At 39.8% G+C, this 20,011-nt stretch overlaps 1 protein-coding gene across 1 annotated transcript; it reads right to left on the reverse strand.

Annotated features, from left to right (window-relative positions):
* Window positions 1-9,981: 9,981 nt before the first annotated feature.
* LOC132224262 (sperm acrosome membrane-associated protein 4-like) lies at window positions 9,982-10,401 on the reverse strand. Its single transcript, XM_059679372.1, has one exon. The coding sequence runs from the start codon at window positions 10,354-10,356 to the stop codon at window positions 9,982-9,984; it is 375 nt and encodes a 124-aa protein (XP_059535355.1). The 5' UTR covers window positions 10,357-10,401.
* Between the last annotated feature and the right edge of the window lie 9,610 nt (window positions 10,402-20,011).

Here is a 20,011-nt window from a genome sequence, read left to right on the forward strand (position 1 = left end):
CTGCCCAGATCATGCAATTTAACGCCGTTGGACTTTTTTCTTTGGGGTTTTTTGAAGTCTAAGGATTATGCCAACAAGCCCACGACCACCCATGCCTTGAAGGAGGAAATTGAGTGCTGTATCAACGAAATTCAGCCACATTTATGCAAAAACGGTCATGGAAAATTTCAACAAAAGAGTGCATACGTGCCAGCAAAGCCATGGAGGCCATTTACCTGATATGCTATTCCATACATAACCCTATACTATATACTTTATGAATCAATAAAAAATTTATAATTTTTCATTATAAATCTATATTTTCTATCAAAATTACTTCTTGCATGCATTTTGGGACAACCTTTACATTACGTAGGGGAGTTGAGTTGCAGGCTGGGTGAAAAAGGTGAAGGGATTAAGAAAAAACACACACCATTAATTGACACAGACAACAGTATGGTGATTAGCAGAGGGAAAGTGGGGTGGGAGCAGGTAGAAGGAGTTAAAGGGGGGGAATAAATGGTGATGGAAAGAGACTTGACTTATGGTAGTGAACACACAATACAATATACCAGTGATGGCGAACCTATGACACGCGTGTCAGAGGAGACACACGAACTCTTTTTTTTGGTTGATTTTTCTTTGTTAAATGGCATTTAAATATATAAAATAAATATCAAATATAAGTCTTTGTTTTACTATGGTTGCAAATATCGAAAAATTCCTATATGTGACACGGCACCAGAGTTAAGTTAGGGTTTTTCAAAATGCTGACACGCCGAGCTCAAAAGGTTCGCCATTACTGCAATATACAGATGATGTTTTATAGAATTGTACACCTGAGAACTATATACGTAATTTTATTAACTAATGTCACCCAAATGAAAATTCAATAAGAATCAAATGCATTAAGCAAATTTATATTCTATAACTGATAAAATAAAAATTTCCCATCTTAGTGGGTCTGATTTTGTACTTTGTTGATTCTCTTAGTTCTTCTTCATAGTTTACCTGTCTTACCCATGTAATTAGTGATTTCCTTTTTATTTTGGGCTCGTGTTTCTTGGCATTTCGGTGCCTATAATTATAGTGCGTTATTTCAGTGAAAATTTGATTTGCTTCTGCTAGGAACCCAGGGACACTATCATCCCAGGATCATATAATCTACTTTTCCATCTTGGACTTTTTTGGGGGGCTGTACAGATAGTGTGAATTTAGACCCAAACCCATTGGAATACAGACAAGTGGTTAAGCATTTGGGGGTTTTGTTTGTCCTTCCTGTTTTATGCAAAGTCCTGATGAAGACAAATACGCATTGCTCCCATTGTTTACTAGTTTACCCACTGAAGGTGTGCCCCTTAGGGAACTGTGCCTATATGTGGGAGCTTTGATGTGAATCCCATTCATCTTAGATTTCAGGCTCTATTTATTTCCTATTTCCAAACATGTGGCCATTAAAACTCATGTTTTAAGTCATTATCTAAGAGAGCTTGCTATATTGGACTTGGAGTCTATGTTTTGTGTACTTAATTTTTTTCTTGCATGCTTTAATATAGATTTTATTCCACTACTGTATTTTCCCTTTTATTACAATACTAGAGGCCCAATGCACGAAATTCATGCAAGAGTAGGCCTTCCGTCCCCTGGCTGCCGGCACCCGCTTCCCTCTGGCACCCAGGACCTGGGCTTCCCTCGCAGCCCTGGCTTTGTACAGAAGGTCATCTGGAAGGATGTCCAGAAGGACGTCTGGTCTAATTAGCATATCACACTTTTATTATTATATATTTCCATGTTAGCTTATTCTGTTTTCATTTCATAAAGATGCAAGCTTCATGTATCTGAGAAAATATCCTTTTGTCTGAGAGGCCTTTCCTGACCTCATAATATAAAATAAGATACCTTCTCCCCATTCTCTCTATTACATGTTAATTCACTTTATCATATCTATGTAAGCCACAAATATCCTGCTTATATTTTTGTTTCTTTAATTATAGTCTGCATTTCCCAACCTAGAATACAAGTTCCATTATTGTAGGCACGCTTTCTCCATTGTTCACCCATGTAGTCATAGCACCATCCCAATGGTAACTTTACCATAGATCAGTGGTTCTCAACCTTCTGGCCCTTTAAATACAGTTCCTCATGTTGTGACCCAACCATAAAATTATTTTCGTTGCTACTTCATAACTGTAATGTTGCTACTATTATGAATCGTAATGTAAATATCTGATATGCAGGAGGGTCTTAGGTGACCCCTGTGAAAGGGTCGTTTGACTTACAAAGGGGTCACGACCCACAGGTTGAGAACAGCTGCCATAGATGCTCAGATCCCTAGAATCTCTTCTTCCGTTTCTGTGTGCCTATCCCCCAGCTAATCTGTCCTTTGTTTCTAACACCTGCATGGTGTCTAAACCCTTTGGCTACTGGAATGTTGCTGAGGCACATAGAGCTGGAGCAGCTGTGAGTTTACATAGCCACTTTGGGTGAGCTTTAGCCAAAGACTCTGTGAGAATACTAGAGGTGCAACTTACATTTCAGGCTGAAGCTTGGAGCTTGCTTTAATTCTCCCCTTTCCATTTCTGGCTCCCACCCCTCCCCTAACTAGTCTTTTCTGAGAGCTCTGACTTAAATCATTTGTATAGGAACCCTGTTTTCAGGGTTTGCCTCTTAGGCCTGCCAACATAAGCCTCAAATATTTATCAAATGAATCAATATCTCTCTGTCACCAAATTCTTCTTGTCAGGCTGTTCTATCATATTTTATCTCTTGTTTTAAAGCCTATTTTTCTTGGATTAACATCACAAACTAGTGCATTATATAATACTAGAGGCCTGGTGCATGAAATTCGTGTATGGGTAGGGTCCCTAGGCCTGACTGGCAATCAGGGCGGATCAGGTTCCCCACCTCCCTGCCTCTGCGCCTCCTCCACCCCTCACTCCCTCAGCGCCCCACAACTGCTGCTGGTCGCCTGCCATGTTTTGCACCACCCTCTGGTCGTCAGCACACGTCATAGCAAGCGATCGAACTCCCAGTCTCCTAGTCAAACTTCCGAGGGGATACTTCGCATATTAGCCTTTTATATATATAGATACTTAATAAGAAATATTTTTCTGCTTCTCAAGTGTTAAACTCTAGTACAGAATATTTTCCTATCCTGTACCATGGGGTTTTGTTAGCTTGTTTACCTGTCATTGAGTGAGAAATATTTGATCCATGCCATTAGTTGCCATTTAATAGGATTAAATGACTGATTATTGTTGGTTGCCCTCCATGTTCACCTGTTTGCCATTCAAATGCACCTTTTTGGTCTATATTGGAAGACATTTGTATATTCAAATCTTCTATCTGAATTCCTCAATGCTAAAATTTATTATTTCATATTGGTACTAAAATTAGAAAAGACCTCTGCTTCGTGGGCAGTGTTGTATCAAGTGTATGTAGGCAGAAGGGGGTAAATTGGCTCTTGAAATTTTCATGAAACCTATTCTTCATCATTTACTTTATATCAGACTCTTTTTGTCCTTGAAAACTATTTTGACTCATCATCACAATTTAGTGTTCAAGTTATTGTAAATGCATTGTTCTGCCCTAGTTTTCCTTCTATTCCAATCACCCATTCTCAATGCTTGCAGAATTATCTTCTTTAAAAAAAATCCCATTACTTCTTCCCTTTAAAGTCATTGTTAGATCTAGATTTCTTAATAGGAGAAGTTCCCTATTTCTTGTCCTAGTTTACAGGACCTTTTAAAATCACTTCCCATCTCATTCTTTAGCCCCACCTTCTCCCTCTCTAACATTTATCCTAAGCTCTACATTGAATAAACTTTAACACTTTTCCCATTATTCTTACTCTTTTGACTCCATTACTTTATATATGCTGTTCCCTCTGCCTGGAAAGTAATTCCCTAGCTTTGTTACTTGAAATAATATTCATCACAGTCCAAGTTTTAGTGCAAATACCTCTTCAATAACATTATACCCAAACTATACTTTGTACCCACATCATAGTTAGTTTACCCCCTTCAGTGAAGCCTCATTGCACTCTTTGTGGGTACCACATGTGTATGCTGTGAGCTCTCCTTGGATAGTTCCCTTGTCTGCAAAGAGCTGCCTCACTCAAATTCTAGCCCCCTTCTCAGGGGCATACTGCATCCTATGGCTTGTTGGTAATGGGTTAATACAGACCTGACCTCTTTCCCCAGCTTAGGACAATTGTGAAGAATTATCTCATCCTCAGAGCTCCCCTTGGGGTCAGCTGAGGTCATTGTTGAGACTACATGGGAGACCAGCCTTTCCCTGTGTCAAATTTCTCTTCTTCCCCATCCTCCACAGGTGTTGATCCATGGAGCACTAGCTAATAAAACTCATGCATAATTAAGCTTATATGAGTCTGCATTCTATAGAAACTATCCTGCAATACCACTGTTATGATTTATCAAATTTAATTTCATTTTACCCCATTGCTTTTTCCACTTAACTGCGCACTTCTTTAGGATGGTTCCATGATGCGCATTTTTATTTCTTGGACAATTAGGATAGGCCCTGACATACAGTAGATGATCAATAAATATTTCCTAAATGAAGGGATGGAAGGATATTCTTGTATTCTGACTAGTTAGATAAGTAAATAAATTGTCTATTTTCTCCTTATCATTTATATGAGCTTATATGCTATCATTAACTTGCAAAATTTTCTAATGCCCAATATTAGTTTCATAGCAGTGCCTATAATATATCACAATGATTCTGCTTTCCCCTTAAATATAATTATCTGAATAACATTATGTTGTTAGTCATCCAAGATTAAAATAAATGGTCCACATACAGAGTAAAAATTCAAAATCCATTTGAACAAAGAAGTCAAATTCTCCAGCAGAATAAATTCTGCAAGTGATTAAGTGATTTCTTTCTGAAGTTAGGCTTCTTATACCTTTCTGAAGTTGGGCTTATATTTATACAAAAGGTATTTGTATAAACTAATGATACAGCTGACTTGACTTAAATTACTTAGAAAAGCTTGCTCTTTCTTAGTTACAAATTTCCATTAAACTTTTCGAAGGGCTACCCTGAGATTTATTCTACACTTGAAAAGTCTTCTACTTTTATAAACACTCAGTATATATGAGAGTATATTAATTTTCTCTAGTGATAGAGATATATTTTAGAGAGGGAATTGCAAACAAGTATCAAATTAGCACTCAAATGACATAAATTTGAATATTTCTTTTAGTTTCCGTTTCCTTTTCTAAAAAATAAGTATAGCCACACAGGCTTGCTCACTCTATGCCAGGGTTTCTCAACTCAGCAGTATCAGTATTTTGGACTGGATAATTCTTTTTTGGTGGGAGAGGGGACTTTCCTGAGTATTGTAGGATGCTTAGCAGCATGCCTAGCTTCTATCCACAAGATTCCAATATCATTATCAGAGTTGTGACAACAAAAATTGTCTCCCTGGGGGACAAATTGCCCCCAGTTGAGAACCACTTTTCCTTGATCAAGGTGATCTGTCCCTCCTCCTCAAGTCAAATGGAGATGTTCTCCCTAAAGTCATCAGTAAAACTTCAGTTGCCATGTTAATGGCATTTTCTTGGGCCTTTTAAATCTTAATGCTTCTGATTTATCCAAGAGGATATCTTTAAAAGTTTCCATTTTTGATAATCACCTAGGGCAGTGGTTGGCAAACTGCGGCTCACGAGCCACATGTGGCTCTTTGGCCCCTTGAGTGTGGCTCTTCCATAAAAATACCGACTTCTGCACATGAGCCACGAAGTTTCAATCGCACTGTACGTGCGCGTCCGCACGTGCTATTTTGTGGAAGAGCGACACTCAAGGGGCCAAAGAGCCGCATGTGGCTCGTGAGCCACAGTTTGACGACCACTGAGTCCTAGGGGACTGAGATGCTAAAAGATAAGTTTGGATTAGTCTGTGAATTGGGAACTTTCTTGTAGAATAATGCTGTTTATCTACCCTGGGGAGGAAGGGGGAGTAGCAAGGGTCATGTTATATTCAGGTTTTAAAATTTGGGATGTAAAATGTACACTGGATCAGAGATAACTTTCTACACATAAGAACAGTTTGTCTAGAGAAAGGCTTTCTCTCTCTTTGTAAGTGAGTCAAATGCTGTCTTCCTAACCAGGATGACATAAATGATCCAAAAATGATTAGAAGCCTGTATTCGGTTCCTATCACTGCTGTAACAAATGACCACAAAATTATTGACTTAAAACAACACAAATTTAGTATGTGGCCATCAGAAATGTAAAATCATTCTCACTGAGCGAAATACAAGGTGTCAGCAGAACTCATTCTTTCTGGAGGCTCTAAGGGAGTACTGCCTTTTGCAGGTTTTAGAGGCTGCCTGTATTTCCTAGTTCTTAGCTCCTTACTCACAATGGCATCACTCCAAGTTGTGTTTCTATTATCATATCTCCTATATCACTCTAACTCTACTGCCGCCCTGTTTTAAGAACCCTTGTGGTTACATTGGACTCACCTGGAAAATCTCATATACTTTCCCAATCTCAGGATCCTTAATTTAGTCACATCTGGAAAGTTCCTTTTTCCAGATAAGGTAACATATTCATAATTTCCGAGGGTTAGGACCTGGACATCTTTAAGGAACCCTTATTCTGTTTACCACAATGCTCCACTCCACTGCCTGGTCCTCATATACCAAGGGGAGAGAGACTCACTTCTGATATATCAGCTTTGGGAATTATGAACTATTTATAAACCAATTTGCTTTTGATGGACACAAATGGCCATAAGAGGGATGGAGTGAAGAACAAGGAGCTGCAGCCAGAGTGTGGAGTTATCACAGGACACAGTATTTTGCTTCAAATGATGTTTTGAGTCTCAACTTACACCCTAGAAATTTCCCCTTTAAAACAAGACAAGGAGCCATTATACTGGGCCTTGGCACAGAAATATCATGGTTCAAAATGAGTCAGTAATTTAAAATTTGACTATTCACATTTTTCACACTTTGTAAGCAGAGGAGGGAGAATAGGAGAAGGACTATTGGGACCACTCCTCTGATTTTGCAGTTTTTCTTTTGATCATGCGTAAATTCACTACATATCCTATTCACTCTCAGAGGACTTGCTAATTACCTTGGTAGCTGGTTTACACTATGAAATTGACTATATGTCTCTAAATTTTCAAGTAGGGATTGTGTGTATATATGTGTCTGTGAGAGAGTGTGTGTGCACCTGTGTATTCCATGAGCTCCTTTGATTCATTGGTCCTTAACATTCATTCTATGTTAAACTAATTCTAAATCTACCTGTTTCTGTCCCAGGCATTACCTTTTAACCAGTCCAAAACTACTTTTAACTCATTTTTATTAACCAATAAATCCCTAAGAACTGTTTATTTTAATTATAACTTCTTAAACATCTGTTCAAGGCCTCTCAGTGTTTTAATCACTTTTAGCTGAATTAACACAGTTATCTAGAAGACCTTCTACCTAAAAATCTTATCTCTTTCCTGTTGTCCTACATGCTGTTTTACTGGATTGAAAACATCATCCTCTCTTTCATCAACCACTATCATACCCTTATTATGGAATGAAATCCAAAATCTCTCATTTAAAACTCTCCAAAAATTTACTGTAACTCCCTTTTCCAACAACTACCTTTCATTATATCAAATATAAGTCTTTGCTGTAATGGATATGTTTCATCTACTATCTGCTAAATGAATCATTTATGCTAATGACATAATGTACAAGGTCAGATTGTTAAAGCAGACTCTTTAGAAGTACAGATTTTACCATGTGTCAAATTTTACTAATAACTCTAAGGACATAGGCAATTGATGGACTCAGGTGAAGCCTGGAGAAGTCTGAGACTGCCAATGCAATCCTCAAGTTCTTCCTTCCTGTATTAGTATGTGACTGGGATTAGAATCCTATATAATAAAAGCCTAATATGCTAAGTGTCTGCTTGGCCGTTCAACCAATCAAAGCTTAATATGCTAATGATATGGTAAGACCACTCAACCACTTGCTATGACATGCACTAACCAGCAGGGGACAGTCAACTGGTTGACCAGTTGCTAGGATGTGCACTGACCACCAGGGGGCAGATGCTCCGGCCGGTAGGGTTGCTTGCTGCTGGGGTATGGCTGATCAGGACTAAGCGAGACAGGCCAGACATGCCCTAGAGCCCTCCCATGGTCCCTCCCTGGCTGGCCAACCTCCCATGTCCCTCCCCATCCCCGATCATGCACCAGTGGGGTCCCTTGGCCTGTGTCCTCTCACAATCCGGGACCACTCAGGGGATGTTGGAGAGCTAGTTTCGGCCCAATCCTGCAGGCCAGGCCAAGAGACCCCACTGGTGCATGAATTCATGCACCAGGCCTCTATTTTTCATATAAGTTGTCTAAGTAATGCATGCGAGGCATCAGTTACACAAAGGGAGCTCTTTCAGTCATAAACATCTCCATTGCATGCTATAATAATTACATAGCTAGCACTGACCTTTTCTAGTATGCTATGTCTCATAATTTTTTTAAAAACCAGGTCTGTTTTCTATAAGCAACTTAGAGAGACCAGCTATACCCTGAAAAAAAGAATTCCACAGAAGAGAACTTCCCATCATTTCTCCACTTGTAAATACCATCATGAACTCTAACTAGATTAGCATGTTATGAGATTTTACATTTATTTCTATCTTTTAATCTATTTCTTTAAAAATATTCATATATTGATTTCAGAGAGGAAAGGAGAGGGAGAGAGAAATAGAAACATCAATGATGAGAGAGAATCATTGACTGGCTACCTCTTGCACACCCCCCACTAGGGATCGAGCCCTCAATCCGGGCATGTGCCATTGGTCAGAATTGAACCTGGGACCCTTCAGTCTGCAGTCTGATGCTCTATCCGCTGAGCCAAGCCGGCTAGGACTAATTTATTTCTTGATGGTGTTCCTAGACTAGCTCCTCACCATTTTCTTCCCATCTATCATCTCTAAAACTTTCTTCCTCTCTCTACAAAGTTTCTCTACCAATTCTATTACCCATACAACTCCAAATCTACTTCATTACTCTGTGATGGCTCAACTTTATTATATGTTCTGATACTTTCTTTTTTCATAAAGAAATTGCCCCTCCCCTCTGAGATATGTCAGTCTATTCCATGCCTCCATGCCTCTGGACCTCTTTTGTTCATGAGTTTATTATGTGCATTATATTCCATGTATAAGTGAGATCATGTGTTATTTTTCTTTCTTCGACTGGCTTATTTCACTTGGGTATGAATATTATTTTTACCATATTTTATTGACTCGAAAGTACCACCAATGAAAGGAAGCATCCTGATCAAAATGTGAAAAGATAACGCATCTTAGAACCAATGAAGTGCAGTACAATCAAACCCACCCCTGGTCCCCACCACTAAATCAGGCCTCAGGGTGTTTTGTGGGGCAACAAAACAAAAGATTTCTGGACAGGAGCAGATCTTTAGATTCTCCCAATCTATGACAAGGGAAAAGGAGAAAAGCTCCCGAATGCATAATTAGGCATCCATGAGCCATTTCAATCACTTGATCTGTGCCCTTGAACTCAGTCTGCTTTCTCTCTAGGAAAGATGACACCAGCAACACTGCAATCTCCATGCAAATATGCTGACAACCAGTGGACAGTATTGGGCTGGTAAACCTGTGAACATTGACTCTCTGAATAGAGTTGGGAGCAAGGTGTACGTAACAGCCTAAGAGGAAGGTAGTATTGTTCAGGGAAATACTTTGAAAAATAGGATAAACTCCCAGAATTTTGGAATTAGATCAAGAGCTTGTAAAAGTAAAACAGAAACTAATGAGATAAATACAGTTGACAACCAGTGGTTGATGAAGTCAGGACCACAAGGGATTGTCTAGGGCCCCCGGCCATTTAATGGGGGAAGGGAAGGGGACGGGGGTACAAGGAGCAGGAGACAGGGGGTACAAGAAGCAAGGGAGCCCAGAGACCAGTCCCACACCTTGCCCTCCACGCTGGTCACAGTCAATAATGCAGCAGCAGCATGCCCACCACCAGGCAGGTGGTGGCCCCCAACTTCAGGCTGCCAGAGAAGATGTAGGCCCTGTTACACAGTTCACTTTTGCAGCAGCTGGAGCTGAGCTTGTAGGTGGCATTCTTGTAGAGGACATACTCTACACCATAGCCACACAAACTGGGTGACTTGCAGCCTTTGTTGATGATGGGACCAAGGCCAGGGATTAGCCCGTAGCTCGTGAAGCAATGGTCATCATCGGCACAGGGTACGCTGATGCCGGTACAGGTAGAGGTCTTCATCATATCACAGAACTCGCATACCTTGATACCTGTTGTGACCCGGGGCAGAGCCAACACAAGAAGCAGTAGCCAGCCGAGGGCCATGGTGGCCTGGCAGCGGTGGGCCTCCTGGAACCGCTGAATGATTCTCCGCACGCGCAGAAGACCTTTGGCCCTGGTTCTGGCCTCTCAGGGTCAGCACTTGGAGTGTCCTTGGTTCCCAACCCTCTGTGTCCTTCTCAGGAGCTTCTTCGTGACCACGGCTCTCAAGTCCTAGGGTTTCTGAAGCGTCCCTTGGACAGAAACAAGCCACTGGCTGTTGCCTGATGAGTCTTTGTGGAGCAGAATGGGGTGACCTAACAGACCCCTCAGGGTTCCACTGGCCACTCTGTGAGTGAGGTCATAGGTGGGGGAGGGGTGTCGCCTTCTGAGGGGCAGTTGGGCCGCTGACCTGCCAGGGAGCAAGGACATTGTCATCCCACTGAGTTCTTCTGCTCTACTGGATGATGCACCTGCTGAGTGCCCATGGCAAGCCCATTTTTCAGATAAGCAAACCATGGCTCAGGAGGATAATGTGTCATGTTCAGGGCCCCTAGAGCCAGGATTAGAGCCCAGATTTATTTAATTCCTTCAAGTGCATTCATTGAGCACCTGCTGTGAGCAAGATCAGTGCTGGATGCTTTATGATAAATAGTAACCACTGTGATGTCAGGACTGGGAAGGGCAGGACTCACCACAGCTTGCAGGCTTTTAGCATTGGGCACAGTGGGGCACTGCACAGGGAGCTCCACCCATGGTCTCTCATTCAATTCTTTCTATATATTAGCTCCTTCTCTCAGATGAGCAAACAGGCACATGGAGCAGGCACAGCCAGGGCCTGGCACACAGCACATGCTTAACAAATGAGGGTCATTATAGGAAGCAGCTGAGTCTCAAAACAGTCCCCTGGGTGTCAGGAAATGAACTCTGTCTCTTTCCAAAGGGGAAAACTGAGGCACCCCTCAGTGGGAACAGGCAGAGTCCAGGATTAAACTCAAGTCTGAATCCAGATGATAATTTAAGTATCATAGCGTGTTGTCCTCATGGGGTAGGTACCTTGGTGGTCCTCATTCTACAGAGGGGAATGTTGAGGCCAGAGGGTGGCAGGATTTTCTTTCTTTCTTTTTAAATTATTGTTGACAGTATTACAGATGTCCCCCAATTAACAACCCCCATTAACTGCCCCCCAATGTCCCAACCCTGTCCAAGGGGACCAAGCCTTCACTACACTATTTGTTATCCATATAGGTACATAAATTCTTTAGTTAATCTCTTCCTGTCTTCCCTGCCCCTCCCCTCTGAGATATGTCAGTCTATTCCATGCCTACAGCCCTCTGGACACATTTTGTTCGTGAGTTTATTATGTTCATTAGTTTCCATTTATAAATGAGATCATGTGTTATTTTTCTTTCTCTAACTGGCTGATTTCACTCAGCATAATAATCCCCATGCTGTTGCAAAGGGTAAGAAATCATTTTTTTTCCAACTATATAGTATTCCATTGTATAAATGTGCTACAGTTTTTTTTTGTTTTGTTTTGTTTTGTTTTTTATACACTCTTCTACTGATAGGCACTTTGGCTGTTTCTGGATTTTAGCTATTATAAATAATGCTGCCATGAACATAGAGTTGCGTATATTCTTTCTAATTGGTGTTTCAGGCCTCTTAGGATATATTCCCAGAAGTAGAGTCACTGAGTCAAAGGGTAGTTCCATTGATAATTTTTTTAGTTACTTCCATACTGTTTCCATAATGGCTGCACCAGTCTGCATTCCCACCAATAGTGTACTAGGGTTCCTTTTTCTCCACATCCTCACCAAAACTTGTTGTTTGTTGATTTATTCATAGTAGCCATTCTAGCAGGTGTGAGGTGATATCTCATTGGAGTTTCAATTTGCATCTCTCTGATGATTTGTGACATTGAGCACCTATAATAATAAAAGCATAATATGCTAATTAGATTGGATGTCCTTCTGGATGAAGCCAGGGCTGCGAGGGCTGAGGTGGGTCAAGGAAGAGGAGGCAGCTGCTGTGGCAGTGGGGGCCGAGCCCCTTTCATGAATTTCACACATTGGGCCTCTAGTTTTTTTCAGAAGTCTATTGTTCACCTATATGTCCACTTTGGAGAAGTGCCTATTCAGATCTTGTGCATATTTTGAAAATTGGGTTATTTGTCTTTTGTTGAGTGTATGAGTTTAAAGCATCCATCTTATATAAAAACTGCTGTTTGAAATTTTAACCCTGCTATTTTGGCTTCTGTAAATGCTTGCTTGTTTAAATAATAAGGAAATAAGACTACTCCCATTCCAGAGAGGTTATAAACCTTCCCCAGACGAAGATATCAGTGCTGGCACCAGGCTAAGCCTTTGGTTGAGGTCTCAAAGCCCCAGCACATAGGGCTCTTTAAGAACTTGCAAAGGGGACCCAAAAAAACCCCATATTTGGGAGACATAGAAGGTAAAAAGATATAAATAGGGACAGTTCCTCCATGTTGGGGCTCAGAATTTGAAATACAGTTTTCTCTCGGCCCACACGTAATAAGGTATAACTCCATCTCTAAGCGTTGCTTGATTCTTCTCTGGTCTTCTGTAACAAATATTTTATATATTTTGGAGATTAACCCCTTATCAGATATGTCCTTGACAAATATGTTCTCCCATACAGTGGGTTCCCTTTTCATTTTGCTGATGGTTTCTTTTGTTGTGCAGCAGCGGGTTAGTTTGATGTGGTCCCATTTGTTTCCTTTTTTCCTTTGTTTCTCTTGCCCCAGGAGATGTATTCTAGTAGGTGAAAATTCTGCTACGTGAGATGTCTGAGATTTTATTTTCTATGTTTTGTTCTAGGGTTTTTTTTATGGTTTGGGGACTTACATTTAAGTCTTTTATCCATTTTAAGTTTATTCTTGTGTATGGTGTAAGTTGGTGATCTAGTTTCATTTTGCTGTATGTACCTGTCCAATTTTCCCAGCACCATTTATTGAAGAGACTGTTTTATCACATTGTATGCTTTTGCCTGCTTTGTCAAATTTTAATTGACCATAATGATGTGGGTCTTTTTCTGGGTTCTCTGTTCTGTTCCATCGATCTATATGCCTGTTCTTGTGCTAGTGCTAGTGCTAGTGCTAGTACCAGGCTATTTTGGTTAAAATGGCTTTGTAGTATAGTTTGAATCTGGTATTGTGATACCTCCAACTTTGTTCTTATTTCTCAAGATTGTTGTGGCTATTCAGGGTCTTTATTGGTTTCACATAAATTTTTGTAATATTTATTCTAGACCTGTGAAATTTGCCATTGGTATTTTAATAGGAATTGCAATGAATCTATAGATTGGTTTTGGTAGTATGGACATTTTAATAATGTTACTTTTTCCAATCTATTATCACCGTATATGCTTCCACTTGTTTGTATATTCCTGTATTTTCTTTTTCAGTGTCCCATAGTTTTCTGAGTATAAGTTTTTTACCTCCTTGGTTAAATTTATCCCAAGCTATCATATTTTTGTTGTTGTTGCAATGGTAACTAATGAGAGTTCATTACTAGTGCATAAAAATGCCATAGATTTCTGGTCGTTGATTTTGTATCCTGCTACTTTGCCGAGTTTATTTATTAAATCTAGTAGATTTTTGTTGGAATCTTTATGGTTTTCTATGTACAATATCACGTCATCTGCAAATAATGGCAGTTTTACTTCCTCCTTTCAAGTTTGGATGCCTTTGATTTTTTTTTCTTGTTTAATCACTGTGGCTAGGACTTCCAGTACTATGTTGGATAAGGGTAATGAAAGGGGATATCCCTGTCTTATTCCTGTTCCTAGAGGAAATGGTTTTAGTTTTTTGCCCATTGAGTATGATGTTGGCTGTGGGTTTGTTACATATGGCCTTTAATATGTTGAGGTACGATCCCTCTATTTCCAATTTGCTGAGATATATTTTTTTATTAAAAAAAGGTGTTGGATTTTGTTGAGTGCTTTTTCTGCCTATTCACATGATCATGTGATTTTTATCCTTCATTTTGTTTATGTGATGTATCACATTTATTGATTTGCAAATATTGTATCAGTCTTGCATTCCCAGAATAAATCTCACTTGGTCATGGGGTATGATGTTTTTAATGTATTGCAGGATCTGATTTGCTAATGTTTTGTTGAGGATTTAACATTTATATTCATCAGGGATATTGGCCTGTAATTTTCTTTCTTCTTCTTTTTTTTTGTGTGGTGTCTTATCTGGTTTTGTAGTTAGGATAGTACTGGCCTCATTAAAGGGCTTGGAAGTATTCCTTCCTCTTGGATTTTTTTTTTTGAATTGTTTGAGGAGGGTAGGTGTTAGTTCTTCTTTGAATGTTGCTTAAAACTCACCTATGAAGCCATTCGATCTAGGTCTTTTGTTTGCTGGGATTTTTTAAAAAATTATTACTGATTGGTTACTGATTATTATCATTGGTTGTTAATTGGCCTATTCAGGTTTTCTGATTCTTCCTGATTGAGTTTTGGAAGATTGCATTTTTCCAGGAATTTGTCCATTTCATTCAGGTTGTCCAGTTCGTTGGCATATACTTGTTCATAGTATTTTCTTACAATCCTTTGCATTTCTATGGTGTCAGTTGTTATTTTGCCAATTTCATTTCTGATTTTATTTATTTTGGTCCTCTCTGTTTATTGATGAGTCTGGCAATAGGTTCATCAATCTTGTTTATCTTTTCAAAGAACCAGCTCTTGGTTTCATTGATCTTTTGTATTATTATTATTTAATATATCTGTCATTTATTTCTCCTCCAATCTTTATTATTTCCTTTTTTTACTTACTCTGGGATTTTCTTGTTGTTCTCTTACCAATTCTTTTGGTTGTAGGGTTATATTGTTTATTTGAGCTTTTTTTCTTTCTTTCTTCAGGTATGCCTGTAATGCTATGAACTTCCCTGTCAGGACTGCTTTTACTGTGTCCCATAGATTTGGGGTTGTTGTATGTTTATTTTCATTTGTTTCCAGAAAGTTTTTTATTTCTTCCTTGATCTCATTGGTAGTCCATTCATTGTTTAATAACATACTGATTAGCCTTCTGTGCTTGAGTGTTTTTGAGGTGTTTTTTTTTTTTTATAATTTCATGCCATTGTGATCTGAGAAGATGCTTCATATGATTTCAATCTTTTTTAATTTGTTAAGGCTTATTTTTCTCCCTAACATATGGCCTATTTTTGAGAATGATCCATGTGCACTTTAAAGTAATGTATATTCTGCTGCTTTTGTATGAAATGTCCTGTAAATATCAATTAGATACCACTGATCTAGTGTGTCATTTAAGGCCACTGTTTCCTTGTTGATTTTTTCTGGAAATTTATCCAGTGATATCACTGTGGTGTTAAAGTTGCCTATACTGTAATGACCTAATTGCTGTCTATCTCTCCCTTAAAGCCCATCAAGATTATTTTATTTATTTAATTGTTCCTGTACTGGATATGTTAACAAGGGTTATATTTTCTTGTTGGATTGATCCCTTTAGTATTATGTAGAGACCTTCTTTGTCTCTTGTTATGGCCTTCATTTTGAAGTCTATTTTGTCAGATATCAGTATTGGTACCCCAGATTTCTTTTTCCATTTCTATTTGCATGGAATATTTTTTCCATTCCTTCACTTTCAGTCTCTGTATCTTTTGTTCTAAGGTGGGTCTCTTGTAGACAGCACATATATGGGTCATGTTTTCTTATCTATTATATCTTTTGATTGGATCATTTAGCCCATTTACATTTATGGTTATTATTGATAGGGACTTACGTGTTGCCATTTTTTTCTTTATACCTTTGTTCTTCTCTCTCATTTTCTTCTTCTTAAATTAGTCCCTTTAGCATTTCTTGCAATGCTGGTTTGGTGGTAATGTGCTCCTTTAGCCTTTTTGTCTCTTTTTAAGCCCTTTATCTTGCCTTCAATTTTAAATGATAGCCTTGTTGGATAGAGTAGTCTTAAATTCAGTTCCTTGCTTTGTATACTTCATGTCTCTTCCTTCTGCCCTGTAGTGTTTCTGTTGAAAAATTAGCTGACAGTCTAATGGGAGCTCCCTTGTAGGTAACTTTCTCTTTCTCCTGTTGCTTTTAATATTCTTTATTTGCCGTTAACGTTTGCCATTTTAATTATGATATGTCTAGGTGTGGGTCTTTTTGTATTCATGTTGATTTGGGGCTCTCTGTGTTTCCTGAACTTGTGTGCTGTTTTCCTTCACCAGGTTAGGGAAGTTTTATGTTATTATTTCTTCAAACAGGTTCTCTATTCCTTGTTTAGACTCTTCTCCTTCTGGTACCCCTATGATGTGCATGTTGTTACATTTCATTTTGTCCCAAGGTTCCCTTAAACTATCCTCTTTCTTTCTATTTCTTTTTCCTAATTACTTCTCTGGTTAGATTTTTTTTCTAACTTGTTTTCTAATTCGCATATTCAGCCCTCACTTCTTCTAATCTACTGTTGATTCTTTCCATGGTATTCTTTATTTCAACTATTTCATTCTTCATTTCTGATTCATGGTTTCTATATATTTTGTCCTGCATATGTAGTTTACACTAAGTTCCTTATATTCTCATTAAGTTGCTTGTGGTTCTCACTAAATTGTTTGAGCATCCTTATAATCATTATGTTGAACTCTATATCCAATAAATTGCTTGCCTCCATTTCAGTTAGACCCTTTTTCAGCGATTCCTCCTTTTTTCATTTGGGGGTTGTTTCTTTATCTACCCATTTTAGCTATCTCTTTGTGTTTGTTTCTATATATTAGATAGAACTGCTATGCCTCCTAGTCTTTGTGGGGTGTCCTTATGTAGAAAATGTCTTGTGGGACATAGGGGTGGAGCCTCTTTGATCTCCGGAGCTGGGTGCTCTTGTGTGGGTTATTTGGGCTTTTTTGTTATAATTGACTCTTGATTACTGATGCCCCATTTAAGGGTGTGGTTCCCCCTCAGGCTTGCTGACTGTAAGGCTCAACCCTAACCTCATTTTGCCAGCTACTATATAAGTGCTGACAAAACAAAACAAGACCAAACTAATAACAACATAAAAAAACTAAACATAATAAAATAAAACAACAATAAGGGTTGTTTAAAAAAAAGAAAGAAAAGAAAAAACAAAGGGTACTAAATGGCATGAGACCAAAAGAATTAGGTGAGCGGGCGGGGGCGGGGGGGGAAGGGCAAGGGGGAGAACCAAAAAGGAGAATATGGATCCAAATAAGGAAGCGAAATGAACTTTGAATCTGTTATTTGTGGAGCTCTGTGGATTTTGCTCTGATGTTGTTGATCCTGGCCCCTTGCAGTGTCAGTTTTGCACCTCTCCAGAGGGCTCTTATGCAGGCCAGTGTGAGTCACTGTCCCTGTCTAGCCCTGGAAAACATGACTGAAACCCAGTAGGTCAGAGCCCCAAGTAGTCTGGCAGGCAGGACCTCCATAGACCAGAGGCTGGATCTACCTTGGGTCTCATACCTTGAATATTTTTGTTCTGAGCTGTTCTACTTGCCCCCATGTACCTGAGCTTTGCAGGGATTTCTGGGTCCTGGCCAGGATGGTTTGAATAAACTCACATTGGGAGTGTTGTCAATAGTTTGTAGGAGTGGGAGCAGGCAATTCTTCACCTTCCAATGTCTCAGCTCTGACTGGCTTTCTGGCACCCCTTCACTGCCACCTCAAGCAGGAGGGACTGAAATAATATTTATAAAACAGGAAAAAAAAATTTAGCCCAGATTGGCACTCCAAACTTCCAGTGCCTCTTGCTCCTCCTGGGTGGAGCTTCTGCCCAGGCTCCTATCCACCAGATCGAATGTCCAAGTTTCCCATGCCTCCAGACCCAGTTGCAGGTTCATACATTTCTAGTCTAGCACCATTTTCCCTTGCTGCAGGTCACTGCAGGGCAGGGCAGAAACAGTCGTTTTGCAGGTGTGGGAAAGTGCACCTCCATTGCACTCCTGTTGGGCTGGAGTGATCTTCCTTCCCAGAACCCACTGTCCAGTCCATGTCTTGTTCCCAGCTAAGAGTTCCCACATGTCTGCAGCTTTTTCAGTTTCCATCTGGCCCTGGGTTCTAGGGAAGCCCTAGGGTGGGCAGAGGTGACAGCCCCCTCCTGTATAAATATGGCAGTTCCCTACCCTGACTTGGGACGTGGGGCTGTGTGGCCTGGCCTGGCACAGAAGTCAGCAGTGAGGCCAGGTGGTGGCAGCAAGGTGGACAAGCTGGGTTGAGGTGATGGGGCTGGATGGGGGTGCTAGGTCACAGCGGTGGGGCAGTAGGCCCTGGGTTGAAGTGGCAGTGAGGCCAGGGACACTGGATTGTGGTCACTCCCAGCAGGCTCCTCCTCAGTAGATCCTCCAAAATGGCTCATTCTCTAATTCCCAGTGGCAAGAATCACCCGGCCTAGCAGAGCACAGAGGTGGCCAGGGGCTCCTCCAGCAGGAGAGCCCAAACCACCCACCCCAAGTCCCCACACTATAGACAGACACCACACAGACATGTACACATGCTCTCCCTCACACATGGTCACTCACTCACACTCTTACACTCACTCTGGTCCTGCCTGCCACTGTGTTGTTCTCCTAGGACAGTTTAGTTTCTGTTAGTTTCGTGTGTGTGTGTGTGTGTGTGTGTGTGTGTGTGTGTGTGTGTGTGTGTTTAATTTATCGTTATTGTTGAAAGTACTTCAGCTTTGCTCCTACCCCTACATTGACTCCCCTCCATCCTGTTCCCCTGAAGGCCTTCACTGTACTATTGTCTATGTCCATGGGTTATGCTTATATGTATGTAAGTTATTTGGTTAATCTCTTCCTGCCCCCCCCCAGACTTTAAATTACTATTGGATTAGTTATTATCACTCTGTCATTTAGCATTTATACTGTAAATATTATAAAATTGGTTAATGTAATTATCAGAAAATGCTATAAGTATGCTATTATCATTCTTATAACATAAAATAATTAAGATATTGGAAGTCTAAGCAATTTGTTTAAGATCACATGAGGGGAGGGTCTGGTATTTGAACCTGGGTCTGAGTTACACTTAGCATTAAATTTTTTCGGGAAAAAATATGAAATGGGTGAAATTTGTCTCTGAAGCCCACCCCTGTACCCTGCTATCAATCCTGTAAATAACTTTAAAGGTATTAACTGATAGGTGCTTAAAAATGGCTTCATCCAGGAACATGAACATTTTTAACATTTTAAAATTGAGGAATTAAAAAAAAAAACACATACTTTAGTTTTTGGCTTTTCTCCATGCTACACAGCTTGACACAGAAATAAAACACAGCATAAACTCAGACTGTTTCCCTTATTCACTTGACTTCCACCCCTTTCCTTTTCTCCTCACATGCAATGGTAAACAAAGTATTTCAAAAGCTTGTTTAAGATGTGTTTTTCCTATAATTAAATTTTAAAAACACTAACACCATGTGGAATATGATTGAAATTCTCCATTCATTCCCATGTGTTTCTATGTAACATCCATTCTGCAAAAGCTGGAAATAGAAAAAACCTACATTTCCCAGACTCCCTTTCAGCTAAGATGCTGAATATGAAATGGCTCTTTGTAACTAGATTGACTCATATGAGATTCAGTCAGATGCTGTTTCTGCTGGCTACAGAGGTTGTGAGGCCAATAGAGTGTCTAGAAAAAGTGGTGGCAATCAATCAAAATCAGGGTTTCAGAATGAAGTAACTTGTGGGTATTCAGAGATAGTTGTCCAGAGGCAGCCTCCTCA

Source organism: Myotis daubentonii, chromosome X, assembly GCF_963259705.1.
Source record: "Myotis daubentonii chromosome X, mMyoDau2.1, whole genome shotgun sequence".
NCBI classification, from domain to species: domain Eukaryota; kingdom Metazoa; phylum Chordata; class Mammalia; order Chiroptera; family Vespertilionidae; genus Myotis; species Myotis daubentonii.